The sequence below is a fragment of the Pseudochaenichthys georgianus genome, chromosome 17 (genome assembly GCF_902827115.2).
Source record: "Pseudochaenichthys georgianus chromosome 17, fPseGeo1.2, whole genome shotgun sequence".
Taxonomy (NCBI): domain Eukaryota; kingdom Metazoa; phylum Chordata; class Actinopteri; order Perciformes; family Channichthyidae; genus Pseudochaenichthys; species Pseudochaenichthys georgianus.
Window position 1 is genome coordinate 26,470,908 of NC_047519.1, and position 19,286 is coordinate 26,490,193.

Genomic DNA, 19,286 nt, shown 5'->3' on the forward strand with positions numbered 1-19,286 from the left:
TTACGACAGGGAAGTTATAACGCTATTTTTGATGCCTGACCCGAGACAATGAACAATGTGGAATATCTGTTGCCGTCCTGCATCTGTTTTTATTCCACTCCCTCTCTTATTCTCTCACTTTACAAGGCATCTCTCACACACACACCCATGACATGTATTGGCTTGCCTCTTCTGATTCAGGCAAGCAAAGTGAGCAGGGACTCCACTCAAGATGAATTTAGAGACATTTTCTCTTATCTTATGCCTTTGTAGACCTACTGCTCAATTGATACTTTCTTTAAATGCATATTTCAGGAAAAAAAGTAATACATGTCCAGAAAAGCATCCTATTTTAACCCCACTTAGCTGATGTGGATGCACAAACAGAAAGTCAGATATGGCCCACTGCTCCGATCACCTTGTTTAGAGCTGGTCACAATATCCTCTACCAAACCCCCAGTGCAGCGTGTGTCTGTATGTGGGGGGGTAGCAGGGTCGGGGGCGGGGTGTTGACGATGTTTTACGGTGAAAACACTTTAGTAAGCAGCAAGAAGGAGCCACTACAGGCCTCGCCTCTGCCTGGGGCTGTGAAGCTAAAAAGGATAGCACACACTGATGGAGCACCCAGGTATAAATAGCAGCGCTGTCTCAGATGCATTTCTATAGGTATAACTATAGGTGTTTTGGAGTCAACATATTATAGATCAATGCACTAGAACAATGCATTAGTCTAGTTTATGAAAGGAATTCCACGTGTCAATGTATCTTGACTCATAGTCTATTATTCTTCAGAATCAGAGATGAAACATTTAGCATTCTCCTTCCCATGTGCGCGTTCAACATTTCTCTGTCTTTTTTTTATGATGGTAATATTTGCCTGCCACTATTCTCTCCCTTTGTCTGAAAAAAACGGCCACCAATTTTTTTCTCGTTGTCTCTGTCTTTTTTGGTAGTTAGCTAGCTTACAAGTGTCACATCTTATCAGACATGTTAGGCCGTGCAATTGGCCTGACATTGACAGGCCATCCTTGCGGAAAGGATAGTAGGGTCGCACAAATTGCTTTACACTCTTCAAGAGGCTCGCCCATATCCTTTAAAACTCAATGGATTTCCACAGTGATTCCTCTAGGGCTCTATAATGCATAGTAGATATATATATATATATATATATATATATATATCTACTATATATATATATATAGAGGCCGGGAAGCTGTATTTGAATTACTACATTATTATGTAGAAGGATGTAGAATTTATTTTCAAACCAAACATAAAGATTGCAATCAAAGCCTGATTATTTTCTATAACAAAATTGCAGCATACAATGCTGCCCAGCTTTCAAGATCCATGAACTAAGACTTAGGCTGCAGCCACACGGAGACGATACAGGTGGGAGACGATACAGGTGGTATCCGCTACAGTTCTCTATCATATAGACCAGTGATTCTCAAACTTTTTTCAATAATGTACCCCCTTTGAAAAAAAAATTCAGCGAAGTATCCCCCCTGATCAGCGCAACAACTATATGTTAGGGAAAAAAAGGTCCGCTGCTCCATTGGTGTCTGAGTTATTAAAACAACAACATTGTAACACTTAAATGCTACATTTCAAATGTTTACAATCCATCACTAAATTCATGGCCAACCAATTTTAATATCATGCAATAACACTAAGATGACATTAGTTGCATTCTTTTCATTCATTTCAATCTTTATTTTGAACAGATTAAAAAAATAACAAATAAAAAATAACAAATGTGAAAAAACAGAATACTGTATTGTTAAAAATACAGTATTTATCCACATTCATGATACAAAAAAAGTCTTCATATTAATAATAATAATAATAAATCATATGTGTCCGAAAGGGAGTAGGAGGAAGCAAATGCTTATTAATTCCCACCCCTTACTTGAGCAATGATTGTCCTTTAAATCATTATGCAAGTTATTCCTACTTACATTTATACATACATATACAATGATTTCTCATCTTCAATCACCTCTATTGAACTGATCTTTTTAATAAGTTGTACTTACAATTTAGTGAGAAACATGGGCTTGTGCTTCGCTGAGGATCTTTGTCATGCTGACAGGGAGGCAACTGCAGTTATTAGACTTCGTGTTTTGAAATAGGTGTAACTCTAGTCTATTAATATAAAACCCACACTGCTCAAACTTCGTTACTTTTCCTAAAATTGGTATATTTATCTATTCTTTTTCTTTTCTCATTAACATAAAATAAATCTCACGTACCCCCTGCAGTACTCCAACGTACCCCTAGGGGTCCGCGTACCCCCATTTGAGAACCAAAAAAACAAACAAATTCTAACAGACACTCGCCGCACGGTTCCCTCGTCCCTTGGAAGAGGCGGAGAGGTGGGTGTTTTTCATCTGCTGGTGGACTACCGGGGAGATTTACAGCAGGAGCACACGCTTGCCTCGGGGAGGGAGAAAAAGAGCCAGAGCCCTGGCCCCTGCCTCTCCCCACCTCTGCTGCTAAATCCACCGCGGAGAATAAACAGAAGGGCAACCATGGGAACCATGCATGCTCTTCTCTGCTTTTGGTGTATTTTGTGGCGGAAGTACAGCGCCACTTACAGGCCCCGCATATGTACTACAGCGTATCCAGCGGGACGGACACATTTCTGGTGCCGATTGCGTGTGGACGGAATACTTTTTTGACATCGAGTTCGTTTTCGTTACCGTCTCCGTGTGGCTAGGGTATTAATTGCTCATGGATTGATGAGAAAGGGGGGATTAGTGTAATTTCTTTAGTGCAAACACAGCTGAAGCTGGGATTTGGCTCCAACTTTCATCTGTAAGCAGAGTCAAACAAAGCAAGCCACAAAGGAAGGTCACGTTGTTACAATGTTACACGCAGAAGTGTCATATGATAGACACAGTGTCAGGAGTTTAATGAATATTAGCTTTTTTTAAGCATGTGGCCTCATGTCATGTAAATGGAACGAATACCCTAAACAGAAGGCCTTGAATTAAAAACGATTGATTCACTCCAGTAATGTGTTATTGAACGACTCGTCTCCTTCTCTTGGAGCAGCTCTGGTGGACTGTTGTCAATACAGAGTAGTTGCAGGGTAAATATCATGTGACAGAGGGCACGCATGATCAGAAATAAGGGCGGCGGTATTGCAATACAAAACCTATACAAATAGGCAGAGCTCAAACAGTCTTCTGTCTTGCTAAGTCTGCTTAAGTTGAAGTCACTAAATACTAGTTATTAGTTAATATTAGGTTGTTATTATGATCTATGTTACCCTGAAGCAAGGAACCAAGCAGTACTTGTGTTTGGTGTTGATACAAATGGATCAATATGGGTTAAATAGCCACACTCCAAATGATGGCCATGGTGGTAAATGCCCGACCCATCAGAGTGAACAAGGTTAAATCAATTCTACCTCTACAGTTCCTTTGAAGCTTCAGAAACTATAAAGCTATAACTTTAGATTTGTGTGTGACCCTTTTGCAACAACAAAGATACCTGAATATGATTGCAGAGGGTAAGGCGGTGCCTGAATAAAGAGAATAATGCCTTTCAAAATCAGACAAATAATGGCACGTTATATAAGCTTGTGTAAAGACACATATTGAACCCAGTATCTTCTATTGGGTTCCAACCACCAGGTTGAGAACCATTGATTTACTGAACCATAAACAGTGGGCTAATGTGAAAACAATGAACACAGATGTCAAGATCATTTATATTTGATAAAATGCCATACTGTACAGCTAAACTCCACCCTCTGATCCACCCACGTTCCTTTGTCCTGAGAACAGACTAAACGTTCCTTCTATTTTGGGAGCAAGGTATACAGTGTGGAGTAAATGTGAATGAAAAGGACACAGAGTACACTGTGTCCACTGTGTCCACTGTGTGGACACTGCAGTCCTCTTCCCTCAATGTTTGCCACCTCCCTCTGCACTGGTCAATTACTGCAGCTAAAGAGGCTTTTAAGGATCCATCGCTGTGACCAGTGTGCATCAACTGCATTGCCAATTATCAGGGCAGTAACAAAAAGTCTATTTTCTTTTGAACTAATGCTACATTCCCACAGAAGTGATTATTCAAAACCTTTACTATGCAGATTACTGAGAGAAGGTCATATCAACAGAGAGGATTCATCTTTGAGAAAAATACACTCTTCCCACACCACCCCCGACCCCTTCTGCCGTTAACGGGTTATTGATTAACAGTTACAAGGTTTGAAATATCAGCAAAAGACACATGCTGGTTTTCCTAAAACAAAATTAAAGAATTTATTCCAGGGGTAAGTTGGCTGGTACTGGTTGTTGTTCTGGGTGTGAATGTATCCCTACAATGGCATTAAATGTAATACATGTTAGAAGGTCATTGCAACACAATTACTCTTCTATCCGCTGAATGTTACCCTCAGCTTAAGACAATAATTAAAGTACAAAAGGCTTTTGATAAGACGTATCATGTCAGAAGGAACACAGCATGAGTGGGAAGATACCACTGGAGTAGTAAGAGTGAGCGGTATGGGTTGAATCAATGTAGCAAAAATGATCACAGCATTATCACAACACAAATATGTTGCAGTAATAAACTATTCAAAACCCACTTGATAACAACACATATTCATCGCATTGATTTTAATGTTTTTTTGTCTTTTAGTGGGCCACAATTTTATATTTTAGTATGTAAGATTTAAGCTGTGCCGTTTGATTAAAATTCAACTTTAGAAGGAATGATATTGTGACATTTTTCTATCATGATGTTGAAATATTTACTCAGCCCTAACAGTGAAAACTGATCGCTACAACTTGCAGTGCAACAACTGCTGCTAATAGACAAGGAGCCAAGTTTCAAACAAACCAGTTTAGCCCACAAGGAAATCGTAAAGTGTAAATGGAAAAGGCCTGCATTTTCTACAGTATTACTACTGCTGCGCCATTCCTCCTCAGCAGTTTTAATTTAGTGTTAAAGTGAAACGCAACTGTCTACACACTTTAATCAAAGTAACAAATAGCGTTCAAAGGTTTCAACTGTACTACCTTAAAAGGCCTCAAGCTAAATGTGTCAGCAAAAATATTCAATGTTCACAGTTTCACAGATAAGTAGCCTCCTCGTGTTACAAACCCCTCCCAGGACCAACAAAAGCTTACAAATGTAACCAGGTCTGACTAGATGTAGTCAACATACTCAACATACTGAGGTTGTGTGCATTGTACACCATTAAGAAAAAATATTCCCTATTAAATTAGTCTGTAGGGTTATGTCTTTTATATAAACCTTGCCAAAAAAAAATAACTAACTAAAAGCTAACTACATAATTTTTGTTGGATTTTGGTACTGGGACAACTGCATAGGAGCCAGGATGCTAATGCTTATGAAGATTAGAGAAAGGTTAGCGGCTGTGTCTTGCACTTCTTGCACGCTTTTTCTTGTGCTAGCTTTAATACTTTTTAAAGGAATGGTATGCTCATGACACTCATTTTTTAAAAATTATCATCCGATAAAACAGACCAGTCTCTGCCAGTCTCTCTTTTTTTTTTTTTAATCCGATGACATTATCAGTGATTTTAAACTGATTATATACCGAAATAACATCAACACTGTGGGCGCCGCCATTTCCCGGACGTGACGTAATCCATGCGTTTGGTTTTCGAAGACACGTTGATCTCCATGTTATTTACTGTAGTTTCTCTCTTCAAATATGCCTCACTGTATCGCGAAATATTGCCATAATTCGGATAGGAACAATCCACGGAATGCTCGGTTCCATCTGTTGCCAAAAGGTAAGCATAAGAAGTACATTCGGAGGCAGTGGCTAGCGAAATGTGGCCGGCCCGAACCGAGAGATTTACAGGCTCATGTATGCAGCGAACATTTCACATTTCCGGACGACTACTCTGAGAGTATGATCAAACATAACATGGGATTTAAAGAACAACCATTACTCAATGGAGATGCAGTACCATCGGTCTTTCTGGTGTCATCACCGACCAGGACACCAGTTCGGCCAGTAGAGAAATCGCCCTCTGCAAGTGTGAAGCGACGGAGGAGCAGAAGTAGTGCTCGGAGTAAGAATAAGGTATGTTATAGCGCATTTCCATTGCAGCGGCTAGCCCCGTTTTAACGTCCAGGCCAGGACAGTTTTTGGTGGCCTTTCCATATAGCGTAGTACCGGCTAGTGTGTATTTTACCCCAGTTTTTTCCGGCCCCATAAAATCGTGATTCTATGGCCAGGGACAACGAAGCTGAGTATGCTAAACTAGAGAGGGAATCGCTAGCAAGGGTGGTACTACATGCATACATATAGTATCTTATATCATCTTCCCATTATACACACATGCATTTCCAAACATTTGGACTACCTATGTTGCAAATGTATTATCTTTTCAATTTACACACGGCATCTATTGCACGTCTGTCCGTCCTGGGAGAGGGATCCCTCCTCTGTTGCTCTCCCTGAGGTTTCTCCCATGTTCCCTTTAAACTGTGGGTTTTCTTCGGAAGTTTTTCCTTGTACGATGTGAGGGTCTAAGGACAGAGGGTGTCGTATTGTTATACTGATATGTATGGATGAATTCCCCCATCCAATCTCTTCACATTGGTCAAAACTTGTTCCTCTGCTGACGAGTCCGAACTGAAATACTCCACCATATTTCCGTGTGTTGACAAAGTGAACGCATGGATGACGTCACGACCATCACGTGACTACTGAAAATGGCAAACATGGCGGCGGCCAGACGGAATATACAGGTCTTGATAAAAAGAGCTATAAAATCATTATTTACCGGGGAATATCGCTGATTTCTTCAGGGTATGGTTTAAACATAACGTTTCACTAAATACTGAAGTTTTGATTAATTATCTAATGAGTGGACCATTCCTTTAAGAAGTGTTAAAAATGACTACACATTAATGAGTTATTCTTGTAAATATGGTTCTCTAGTAAAATGCTGACTTTTTCCTACCTGAGCTTTATCATCAGTCTGTTAGCATTAGCTTTAAGACTTGTAATACAGCTCTCGGCTAAAACAAACTGGAAGCATTTAAAAAAGGACCAGTGCAAGTGTATACCTCTGAGGGCAATCTAAGACTAACTGTTTAAAAAAACTGACTACAACAGTTCTACTGTATATTGTAAAGCGTACCAACAATAACAAGGGCAAGGCTTAGCAACAGGTACATTAGCACAGAGTATTTAGTTGAAGGATAAGACTCACTGAGGACATAGAGAGAAAGGTAGATCCCCGCCAGGCAGAAGCCCTCAAAGAAGCGCAGGGTGCTGAACATAGGGACGTTGACGGAGAAGGCCACAGTCAGACCAAACACCAGCATGAACAGCACCGAAATGATCAGCACTGGGTGGCGACCAAACCTACAGGGAGAGGTAAAGAAATGTTAAGACAATTGACACCTTCAATGTAGAAAATAGAGTTTTCAGTATTACACAGCTGTAAATTACACTTTAGGTTGTTTTGAACAACCTAACGATTTTGTTTTGAAAATCTTACCAGTCAGCCAGGACTCCAAAAGTCAGGTATCCAAAGATGGATCCCACCAACAGAGAGAATTTGGCGATATGGACTTTCCATGCTGAATCACACACCAGACTCCACTGTAGAGACAAATAAACACAGGTATTAGTTCAAATACATTTATGCTCAGAACAAAATGGCCTTTTTATCTATTGACTAAGGTCTGTCAAATTTGATGGGCCATTATGACCACTCAAAACAAAAATGATTATAATATGAGTAGGATACGTTCTGTGACACGTCTTCCTGGTATTGCGTCCAAAAGGAACATTGTTATAATATTGATACAACAATTACTTTTTATATGTTTATTCCAGACATTATGTTAAGTTATTGCTAATTGTTTAACTTTTAGTCATTAGACTCAATGATTCCCTAAAACAGCTTTAAACCAATAATGTATCCAAAGGAAATACTAATAGACTTGGTTATCAGCTAATTCAGCACCAAATAATAAGTGGTCTGCAAAATAGGATTTCTGCAAGTATCAAACAGCTATATCAATTTGTCAAAAAAATTGGGTTGATATTTTCCTCTATTAGTACATTTAGCATTATATTGAAATATTGGAAAGGTATTGTTTCTCTGCAAATCAAGATCAGGGATTAAATCATGTCTATTAATGACAAAAATCACTAAGCTGTCATTTCTTATTTACTTTGTGTGTATTCCTCTTTTACTGTGGCAAAACGGTGTACATTATTACAGTCAACTCTGCTTCCACTCATTTTCTTTGCTGTCTGAAACTCTCAGAGGAGGGATTCCTAGAGTGCAAACAATGCAGTGTTTGCCAGTCTTTCACATGAATCAAACACGCCCAATACACAGTGGCTTTTGTCACAAGGTGTGACAAACAGACCTTGTATACAGCGTAAAACCGTAGAGAGGTTCAGAGGGAAATTAAAAGCCCAGTGGAGTGCATGTGAAGTGCTTGTAGGAAGAAACTCAATACCTAATAAAATCTACCATAACCTGCAACTATGACTGCCATTGACATTATAATGTATTGATCCTAGTAAAGTAGTTTAGTCTGAAGATACATTTCAGAGAGGATATGGATTTTAGGGGTTGTTTTGGCAACATGTGCTGCACAGTTGTCTGTGCGGACAGTAGCTGCAAGATTTGGCAGACGGGCGTGGCAACTCTGCAACGGTGAAATTCTGCCTCATCTATTCACCAGACAATTGCCACTATAGGGAATAAGTAACATTTACTGCCACAGAAAATCATATTCAGCGTATGTCATGTAGCAGCTCAACCTTGTCTTGAAATACGGAGTAGTTTGTTCTTACATTTCTTCTCTGAGGGGCTCTAACCTCTCTTAACCTCTGCCACAGTGACCTGTTTAGAATGGAACGCTCCAGGATTACCCAGAGCCACCCGGCCATCACATGATCCAAGCATGCAACTCACTCATGGTTCCAGTATCGATGTCAGCAGAGGAAAAAGACAGAGGGAGTAAAACAAGTTCCTGTTGCACAATTACTACACAACTAAGGTACTATGACCAACCGAAATTAGATGAAAGTCTGAGTCTGCAAAAACAGAGGAATCAGGCACTGCACAGCTGGAAGACAGTAATCTGGTAAAGGTTTGGTAATCTGTGCTGATCACAGACAAGTTACCAATGTTTTAAAAGAAGCAAGTCACATGCGAGTGACAAAGCAGCAAGTGAAATGGAAACACAGACATTGGTATGGCTAAGGTATCATAATGGGTTTTATTTCAAAGCCAATTCGCATGTTTATTAAACAAGTCTTTAAATGCCAACTCTCTAACTGGGCTTATACACAATCATTAATGGGCTTCCACACTGCTATTAGCACAATAATATCAAGATGTTTAACTATAGCAGAGCAAAGAAATCTAAGAAAACTGTTATTCTGTCTGAGCACAAGTCAAATCCTTGCAGCGTGTCTGCAATTGCCTTATTAATTCTGCCAGTTGCTCCCTTGCTATTGTCATGCTCATTTGGGAGTAGTGATTAAAGTCGGTGTGCACAGTCGGGTTATACTCATAAAAATGGTAACTGCTGACAGAAAATGCAGAACAATAAAGGGCCAAAGGGAAATCAGTTAAAATCCCCAGGGTGTCTGTCGACCTCGCTCGAATGACCGGCCACCAATGATCGGTCCACACAAGTGAGTCTCATTAGCCAAGATGAAGACGCTCTCAACTACAGTTGCAAAATTCTGCACCCGTTGAACTACAGAGAGGTGGGTGGGGGGTTTCAAAGGAGGGGGAGAAGAGGAGGGAGGGTGATGGAGGAAAGCACAGGAGGAAGGAGGAATACAGATTATACAATGTAGAAACAGAGCATACAAAGAATAAAAGGAACGTATGGGTAAGAATAACAGGCTAAAAAGAGAGGAATAAGGGATGCTTAAAAGCAGTTGTGAGGAGAAAACATAGACTGCTGCATAGTTACTGCCTAGCAACAGACCATCATGCTGGTTATCAGACTATTTTCTGCTTCCAAGTGCAAGTCTTAGCACCACTGCTGCACCAGAGGGTTTAAATCCTGTAATGTGGTGATAGCTTAGGTAAGGGTAAAAGAAAATCACAAAAGAGAGAGTTGAAATATACATTCACGCCCTGAATACTCTCTATCCTTGGCAGTTTGGATAGGCAGTTTGGTTGTAAATGAAGTCAACAATACAACAATACACAGATATGTGACATTGCAGGTGTAGCCTGAGGGGGACACAGCCTGAGAGCAGGTGTGACGTGTTTAATATAACTGTCATACTACTGTAGCCTTCAGATTATGCTATACATGAACTGATTACAACTGGCATGTTTGACTAGTTAGCTGATGGCATTTATGTTTCCCTGCAACCAGCAGTGACAGATGGTGAAACAACAAACCTTTTTTTGTCCATCTATTATTCATTGCCTAAAGTCGAAAGTTGAGAAACATAGGTAGACATATCTGTCACCAAAGCGACCTGATATGCATCAACAACCGACCAACACTCCTACAACCTGAATTCCATTACACAACTCTATAAACAAACATGCACTACAGCAGAGTGTAAGAAACCCCACCATGTTGACCCCTCCCTGTTAGGAAACTTATCAGAAATTAGCCTGCAGTGCACACGCACACACGTGTGTACACACGTGTGTACGCACGCACGCACGCGCACACACACACACACACACACACACACACACACACACACACAGCTTTATCTCTGGGTCACACCAGCGTCTTTCCTTCCAGCTGACGCTGTGAGTGGCTGCCATTGTGTGCTGACTGGGTATCTGCAGTGGGGTCATCATCTTTCGACAGCTGAGACTGTTTCAAAGTGTCCCACGCTGATCCAGGGTCTGTGGAAGGAGCCAGCCAGCTGGGTAAACAGTATGGAGAGACACAGAGCAGAGAGGCCTGCATGGGTGTTAAACTACAGTATCAACTTTCAGATCTATGGGTGTGCGACCTCCAGCACACTGATACTGGGTCTGGGTGTGTACCCACCAATATGCTTTTACAACATATCATTCTTATCGCACTCATACAATACTCCAACAGAAAAACAATACACAACTGACACTGACTGAAGTACTAAATCAATTGCTCAATAAATTACTCATCTAGAGCGGCATCTAATAACTATTTCCACTATTGATTGCCCAATCGGCCCATTATTCTTCTTGTCGATTCAATAATAAAAATATATATATTGTTGTAAAATGAAGAACATACATAAAAATGGTCAATCAGTTTACAATAACATCTGACATAACCGAACAATTTAAAAAGCTGTTGACTGCGAGCTGCTTTCCTGCGGTTTTTAGACTGTTGAGACAAAATATAATCATAAACTTGCAACTTGCATCTTATTTGTTTAGACATTTTCTGACATCTTACTGGCTAAAGAGGAATAATTGTGTGTTCTAAAGGAAAACATAGCTTGGCCAAATGTCATACTTTTGTACCAATTGAAGTTTTAGAAAATAACTATATGTTGAATTCATCAATCTCTTAATGGCTAGTGTCTCTTACACAATGAACAAGAAGAGGGCTTTCACAGGGAATCAGCTTAGAGGTTAATCTTTGCTTTGAAGCAATTCTCAGCCCACTATTTCGGGCGTGTGCAGCTGCTACCCATCTGAATGGGAGCTGAGTAGGATAGGTTGCAGAGAGACTATCTGTTTCTGAGTTATGATACATTCTCATTTCTAAGGCTCAGTCCAATTAAGACGTACCCTGAGGAGCGATTTGACTCAATTAGTACGGGTCTCCACATTAACCACTCTGGATCTTTCTCCACCACCTCAACCACCTCCATCTTTCTGTGACACCATGAGACAAATGGAGTGAGCAGAAATGAACTCCTGTTACTGAAACACCAAATGTACACCACAAGGAAATAATCTCTATATATTTACATATTTTCCTCGCATGATATGGAGGCCTAAATGGAGTAACACGGAGTTTGAATGTGCTGGGACATTTTGACAGAGACACTACTGCATAACGTAGGTGTTGGCCGAGTATTTTTAGGGATCCAGTGTCACAGATAGGCAGCTGAGCCCAGTCATGTGCAGTTATGCCTACCGTATATGCAATCCAAACACAGGGAGAAATGCCAAGTCATCACTTCCTACATCCTAGATCGTACATCCTAGTGTCTGCACTGCTGGTAGGAAACAACGGCCTTGGAAGAGTAAGGGATTGGCCGCCAAAATCGACGAGGCCAACGAGAAGCAATGAAGCCAATTCTGCATCACTTTTGGCTCCCATTCAATTTCTCCTGACGGTGACCTTGTCAGAATGTGGACTGGGTCAGGGAAGACGAGACACTTCACCATCTGCTCAGGGCCGTCAATGACCTACAGTAGTGGTAGTGTCAACATGACATTCTCCTTATGTGTGCAAAGGCAACATTAACATCTACAGGTTAGCACCAGCATTCTAGGAGAGCCGCAATTGTTTTTGTACCAAACCTCTTATATCTGAAACTTCTCCTTGTTTACCAAAGAGAGAACAGACATTTTTAGATTGTTAATAATGGGGATCCACCCAATCGATTTTCATCCCATATGACTTAATATCCAGCTGCAGGTTATGAGTATTTTAGAGGCTTCAATCCGTAAAAAATGTGTTTTCAGCCTGGCTTTAGGACATGCAACCCCACCCCCTAAATTACCCTACGGACAGTAAATAAATCAAGACTTAAACTGTCCCCCTGCCTCCTAGCTGGATTTAAATGCCAAGGTTATATTTTATTTAAATGGAGACAGTGTCAGTCATAAGCAGATGGGCTGTTGGCATCTCATTTGATGCAATCTCAGAGTGCCTCCCACTGCACAGAGATGCTTCAAAACCCATCTGAACCTTTTGATTGTGGAATGCATGCTATATTCCTTAAAGGTAAATATATTGCAGAAGATAAAGTGATTACAAGGGTATGTGAGGTTATTATTGTGTGTATCCACATTTCTGAATTTTGTTTAGCCAAAACATATGTTGAAAATGATTATCGATCTGGTAAGGTTTCTCTTTCAATAGTTTAATTGTGCAATCAGTCTTTTCTCAGAAGATTTAACCATATTATCCCATCGATCATGATATGCGGTTTGCTAATAGAGCCCTGTGGATCACAACATGCTTTTCAAAAATACAATTAGATCATTTAGTGTAAACATGCAGCATCTCCACAATGGGAGAAGAGCTGATGTGCGTAATGAGGTGTCAATCTCTTACCCCCAGACCCTCTATGATGACCAGTGCAGATAGGAATATTATAATACAATGGTAATGTGATAGGAGGTAAACACATCACAGACATACTTAAAGTGGCCAGAATAAGAATATATCCCTGCTGTTTGGTTAGTGCAGTGATAGGGTGTGATGTTTGACCAGGGATGGGGTTGCATTATTCTAGAGAGAGCAGTAATGACCTTTGCTCCAAATTAAATGGCTCCACGTCTATTATGTCAGGTACGACGACGACAAATGACTACAGCCCTGGCAGTATTGCCCAATGTGCCAATAATGGCGTCTCTCTGCGATAGGACACACTTTGTGTCAGCACCGTGCAAGCTCCCACATAAACAATCCTATCACTTTCAGGTCCAATGTGAACCTAGTCTGAGAATCTCTACAGAATATAAAAAATGAATCCGTGCTAGATGGCCCACTGTGGAGAAATACACGCCTTTGATGCTCTTTTGAGGCACACCTACTATCCAGAAGCTGTCAAATAATGTATATTAACACGACTGCTGCTGATTGAACGATGGGTGTAGCGTTCATACGGGCAGAATTTCCTCTGCTAACGTAAATCGATCCTAATGGAATTGGGGCGGATAGGGTGTCAAAGATGCATCAAACAATATGATAGAGAGTATGTCCACCCATAAAATGGACAGCTTACCTTGGTAACCACGTTCTGTACGAGCCCAGTGTGCAGCTCGAAAGTCCACTCACTGCACCCACACTGCATGTTGGCCGTGTCATTGTGGGTACCGTAACTTCCATTGGCATACATACGAGCTGCCCGCGCACTGATGTTTTTTGGACCGTCCAACAACGAGGAATGGGTTGCATTATGATAAGTCAGATTTGCCAAAGGCTGGATACATGTGTTGTTCGGCTGGGCAAGGAGGAAATTATCAGAGTACTGGCTGAATCCAATGAATAACGCCGGGATCCATGTCAGCACGATCAGCTGTTTCTGGTACTTGCCAAAACCCCCGAGAAATGGCAGCACCGAGCCGTCGGTGAGTGTCAGCAGCCCCGGCGACGTGGTTTCGGGGGACACGAAGCCGTTCTCAGGTTGGTGGTCCTCCCTGTCGAGCTGCACCACGGCCATCGCGGTTCCGCCGAGAGATGCCTCCGTTGTGAAGCGAAGTCCTGGTTGCAGTGCTACCCCCTGTCGACTCCACAATGCGTCAATGCCCCCAGCTCCGCCGGTGAAAGCCGTGCGCAGTCAATCACTGGAATGGAAATAAGACGCACCTCTTTATTATCAGGAAGCACTTCACCCCATCTGCCAGCAAAAACCCCGTGCGAGACTCACCGCAGGATCACGCACAGACACAAAGGCGGATCGCAGTGAAGAGGGGAAATAGCCTACTTCATGATCTTGTCCCTCGTCTCTTTTCGTTTTGTCTGTGTCGGTCAGCCGTGGCAGCTGAGGGAAGTGCTTCCTGCGGGAGCCACAGGTAGGCTAACACACCTGCCCATAAAGGTTGTGTGCATTTTGACTCTTCCCCAACATAACCACTAGTAACCACTTTGAAAGGAAAATGCTAATTATATGTGAAAATGTTTCAAGTCAATCCCTGAAAACAACGTTACATAAACTAAAAAGACACCAGTGCTTTTAATTCCAATTATTTGATATATTAGATTTATTAAAAGTATTAAAACATGTTTGTATAAATAACATACAGTTGACTATGTGCTTTTATAGCACATATTTTGGAACTCTGTGTAGTCCTATAGACTGGCTGCATGGTAGTGTATTTTTAAAAATCAAACCATGGCAACCATAGTTCCACACTAATGGTGCAGTATCTTAGAGGCTTCTCAATTCTTACATTTCCCCTCCTCGACTCCCCTCCTCGAGACTTAGTCCCGCCCACAGGAGATGCGAGCGGAGGACCGAGGAGGGGAACCGAGGAGAGAGGAGGGGAAGCAGGAGCAGACGTTTAAAGAAATGAGAACTCCTCTCCTCTGAGCGGTCATATTAAAGCGACGTCCGTTCATTATTACGTGACAACAGCTGCATCAGCTGGCGAGTGTTTTGTCATAGCGCTGTATTTTATAATCTCTGTTAGATCAGCTGAACATTGTTCCCCCACATATTTACTTTGAATTCATTGAGAGTGCGGTATAATGAGACAATAACAGGCTACAGATGAGGACACACACACACAAATATAAATATATACAATTTAAAGTATGAGAGCACTCTCATAATAACGTAACACAATCAGAGACTGGATATATCCCCCCCCCCTCCTCTCTCTGGTCGCTGAAATGGGGAATTTAAATTACGGGCCAAAAGTTGTATTTACAAGTATTAAAAGTAAGGACACCAAACCAACTGAGACCCGCCTGTCCGCCGCATCTACGCACTGTACAACACACACCTACACACTGTACCACACACACCTACACACTGTACCACACACCCCTACACACTGTACCACACACACCCTACACACTGTACCACACACACACACACACACACACACACACACACACACACACACACACACACACACACACACACACACACACACACTACAGCTCCTAAAGCATAAGCAGGCTACAGCCGTTGTGTATATTATTATGTGAAGCACTAAATCAGGGGTGGGGAACCTCCGGCCTCCGGGCCGTATACGGTCCGCGAGACAATTTGGTACGGCCCTCGAGGTAATTTATAAAACACACGCAAAAAATAAAAAATGAAAGAAATCTAGACCGCAACAAAATTAAACAAGCGAGTGCCTGTTTTTCCTGGCCAAGGTCAGGGTCCTTGAACACAACACGAGCCTAACGTGTCATCACGTGGTATATGTCTCGACTGACAGGGGTGCAGTTCTGACGGAGAGCACCAGAACGCCGCTCCAGCACTTCAGAAATTGCAGTACCGATAAGTCCATACACATGCCGCAGTTTCTGCGTGTCTGTGTATTTAGTTGAAAGCCCAGTGGCGATCTGCTCATCTGTCATACTGATCAGACAGTCAATAACTGTGTTGTTATCATTAGCATATGGTTAGCTAGCTATGCTAACGAATATAAGAAGCTTTTTCTACAACCAGTGAGGTAAAGGCACATCTTTATATGATCATTATAGTTATAAAAAAAATAAGAGAATAAAGTAAACAGGTAATAAATACTATATGACAGTTATTAATAAAGAAGAATACAGTTTCAAAGGGGAGTGATTTGTCAAATATCCATAAATTAAAAGAAAATCTGCTTACAGTTGTGTTTGGGTGTTGAGAGATGTGTCCATAGATCTCCTAATGTTGCTCTCAAAGTGCACCAGATTGATGCTTTTAACTTCAACATTTAAAAAAAAATCTTCCCAGGGGAGCACGCCACACCCTGCACGTGCATGCATATGCGAGTCATGGTGAGATATCTGAATTAAGGTTGCTTTTCTTTGCACAGAATGAAATGAATGGGCTGTGATTTTAGTTTTTTTAAGCAGAGGTCAATAACTTGTACGGCCCTCTGAGGATATTGTAAAAATTGAAATGGCCCTTGAGAGGAAAAAGGTTCCCCACCCCTGTTCTACAGGAACAAGTCCTGTTTCTCGCTTGAGGCCAGGAAAAGGCTAGTCACTGTGACCTTTTTACCTGTGCTGGACTATGGTGATTTGATGTATATGAATGCACCTGCCAATTGCCTGGTCAAGTTAGATGATGCGTATCACAGTGCACTAAGATTTGTGACAAACTGTAAAGCATTAACCCATCACTGTACCCTGTATGCAAGGGCTGGTTTGCTTTCACTAACTGTACGGAGGCTCAGTCACTGGTACATTTTTATATACAAAGCCATGTTAGGGAAACTTCCATCTTATATCTGCTCCCTGATCTCACGGAAAATTGTAAGTGGCTACTGCCTGAGATCGAATGCTGTGGTTTTATTAAATGTGCCAACTGATAGGACTGTCTTAGGGAAGACAGCTTTTAGATGCGCAGCTCCTCTGTCTTGGAATAGTCTGCAAATTAAATAGAAACTGAACAATCTGGTGCCACTAAATGTTTTTAAAGCTCGGTTGGATGCTACACAATCAGAAGCTATTGGTACCTGTTTATGTGGATAATTATGTAAATGATGCTGTATGATGTCCTTTTGTTGTTCTGTTTATGTTTTTATGTTTCATGTGGAACTACTTGAGCAGGTCTCCCTTTGAAAGGAGATCAATGATCTCAATGGGATTTATCTGTATAAATAAAGGTTTGAAATGAAATGAAATATTCATTGCTATCGAGCCGGTTTCTCAAACGTACCTACCCAACCTGATCTCACCAGAATGCGTGACTCCACCACGACTCCTTAACACCGCATTGCGTGGTGGACTCACGGACTTTGTTACATTTACGTGTCGGCACCACGCAAACAACCCCAATGTAAAGTGAATGAGGCTCTTTTGTCGTGGTGCACACACGCATTTCTACAACGTCCTGCAGTGAGCTTTTATTCTATAAAACGTTTTTAAAATCTACTTTATAGCTTGTAGTAACCCGCGGGACGCTTCTTTTATTTTATTTGTATTCATAATAATTTTTATTTTTCGTCAGAATGTATTATGGTGCATTAGTTACGAATTGTTGTTCTCAAAAAACAGTGCATTGTGTGTAATACAACTGTGATTTTTATTAAATTAGTTCGTTTTTAAGGAAGGCCAGAGCTTCAGCTGTGTCCAATAGATTGTTCCCTTTAGTTAACGTTTTTTAAAAGCACATTATATTCCGATTTGATCATGTCCCCTTTATTGTATTACGGAGAGCAATGTGAGCATCCACTCCCATTGGATAACGGAGGAAGTAAGTATTCCCCTTACTGTCAATTGATTTTACAGTGCTATCTGCATTACTCATCAACTCAAAAACACCAGAGTATCCTTGTTGATTACACGACATTGATTGGTATAAGTTGTGTGCAATGCTTTTGTAATCTTCCCCTTCGATTCGGAGAAACAAATATTTTGTTCAGTTTAGGATGGCGGAAGACACTACACTACCCAGAATCCTCAGCTATTGTTCCGCGTTGCCTCAAGCACTGTGATTGGTTGACCTCCAACTGCATTCCATATAAAAAACGTTTCGTAAAAGATAAATCATACTTTATTCAGCAGTGCTTGCTTTACTCTTTGAAAGTCATCACATGAATGCATTGTAAATATTACACATCGGTCGTAGTTCTTTAATTATCTACAGAGATCTGGCCTCAAAATAGACCGGAAACTATTCTTTTACCGTTCTGTTTTAATTTCACAATAAAGTTAGTAGTAATAATTTGTTTTGATATTATTGTTTTTTATTAACTACTCATGTTAAGACCATCTTTTCTGTGTTGCTGTGGGGTTTTTCCATCGCTTTTTTGTTACAAATATCAAAACAATAACAGAATATATCCGTCGTAAACTAAACCAGAAACAGCAGTATTTTTTATTTTGTTAACACTGTAAACTTGACAGCTTTTTAACCTATGTTTTTAACCCCCCATACCTCCTACTGGTTAAAGCACATTATTACACGTTTAGAGTAATATTGAAATCTTGAAAAGGGATGTCCAAAATAGCAATTACTGTATATACAGTTTTTAATTAACTATTTGTAGAGAATAACGAGTAATGTATATACTTTATAGGGATCTGCAGATAAATATTTAGTCTTCTCAAGCACCAACAATCATTACATTACATTGCATTTAGCTGACGCTTTTATCCAAAGCGACTTACAATAAGTGCATTCGACCAAATAAATACAAGCTTGAAGAAAACAGAATCATAAAGTACATCAGGTTTCATAGAGCAAAAACATTTCAAGTGCTACTCAACTGGCTTTAGATAAGCCAGTCCTCCAATCAAATATCTCTCCTGATTGTTGGCACTTGACAATCACCTTCCCTGTATTTTACTCAGGTGTAACTAAAGTCTGCTTTAAGGGTTGTTTATATTTCACATCATTAATCAGAATCTGTAAAGTAACTAAAATAAATGTAGTGGAGTAAAAATACCTGGTTAACCTTAAAGAAAGCCCTCAGGATTATAAAAGACCCCCATCACCCCAGCCA

The 19,286-nt window shown here is 40.8% G+C and overlaps 1 protein-coding gene across 1 annotated transcript in view; it reads right to left on the reverse strand.

Annotated features, from left to right (window-relative positions):
• Window positions 1-14,721, reverse strand: part of LOC117461959 (solute carrier family 22 member 23-like) — a 37,899-nt gene extending 23,178 nt beyond the window's left edge. The window contains exons 1-4 of the mRNA XM_034103953.2: window positions 14,540-14,721; window positions 13,895-14,456; window positions 7,485-7,588; window positions 7,194-7,348 (exon numbers count right to left, since the gene is read on the reverse strand). Coding sequence (XP_033959844.1) covers window positions 7,194-7,348; window positions 7,485-7,588; window positions 13,895-14,332 — 697 coding nt within the window. The 5' untranslated portion in view covers window positions 14,333-14,456; window positions 14,540-14,721. The remainder of the gene's footprint in view (window positions 1-7,193; window positions 7,349-7,484; window positions 7,589-13,894; window positions 14,457-14,539) is intronic.
• Window positions 14,722-19,286: the final 4,565 nt, after the last annotated feature.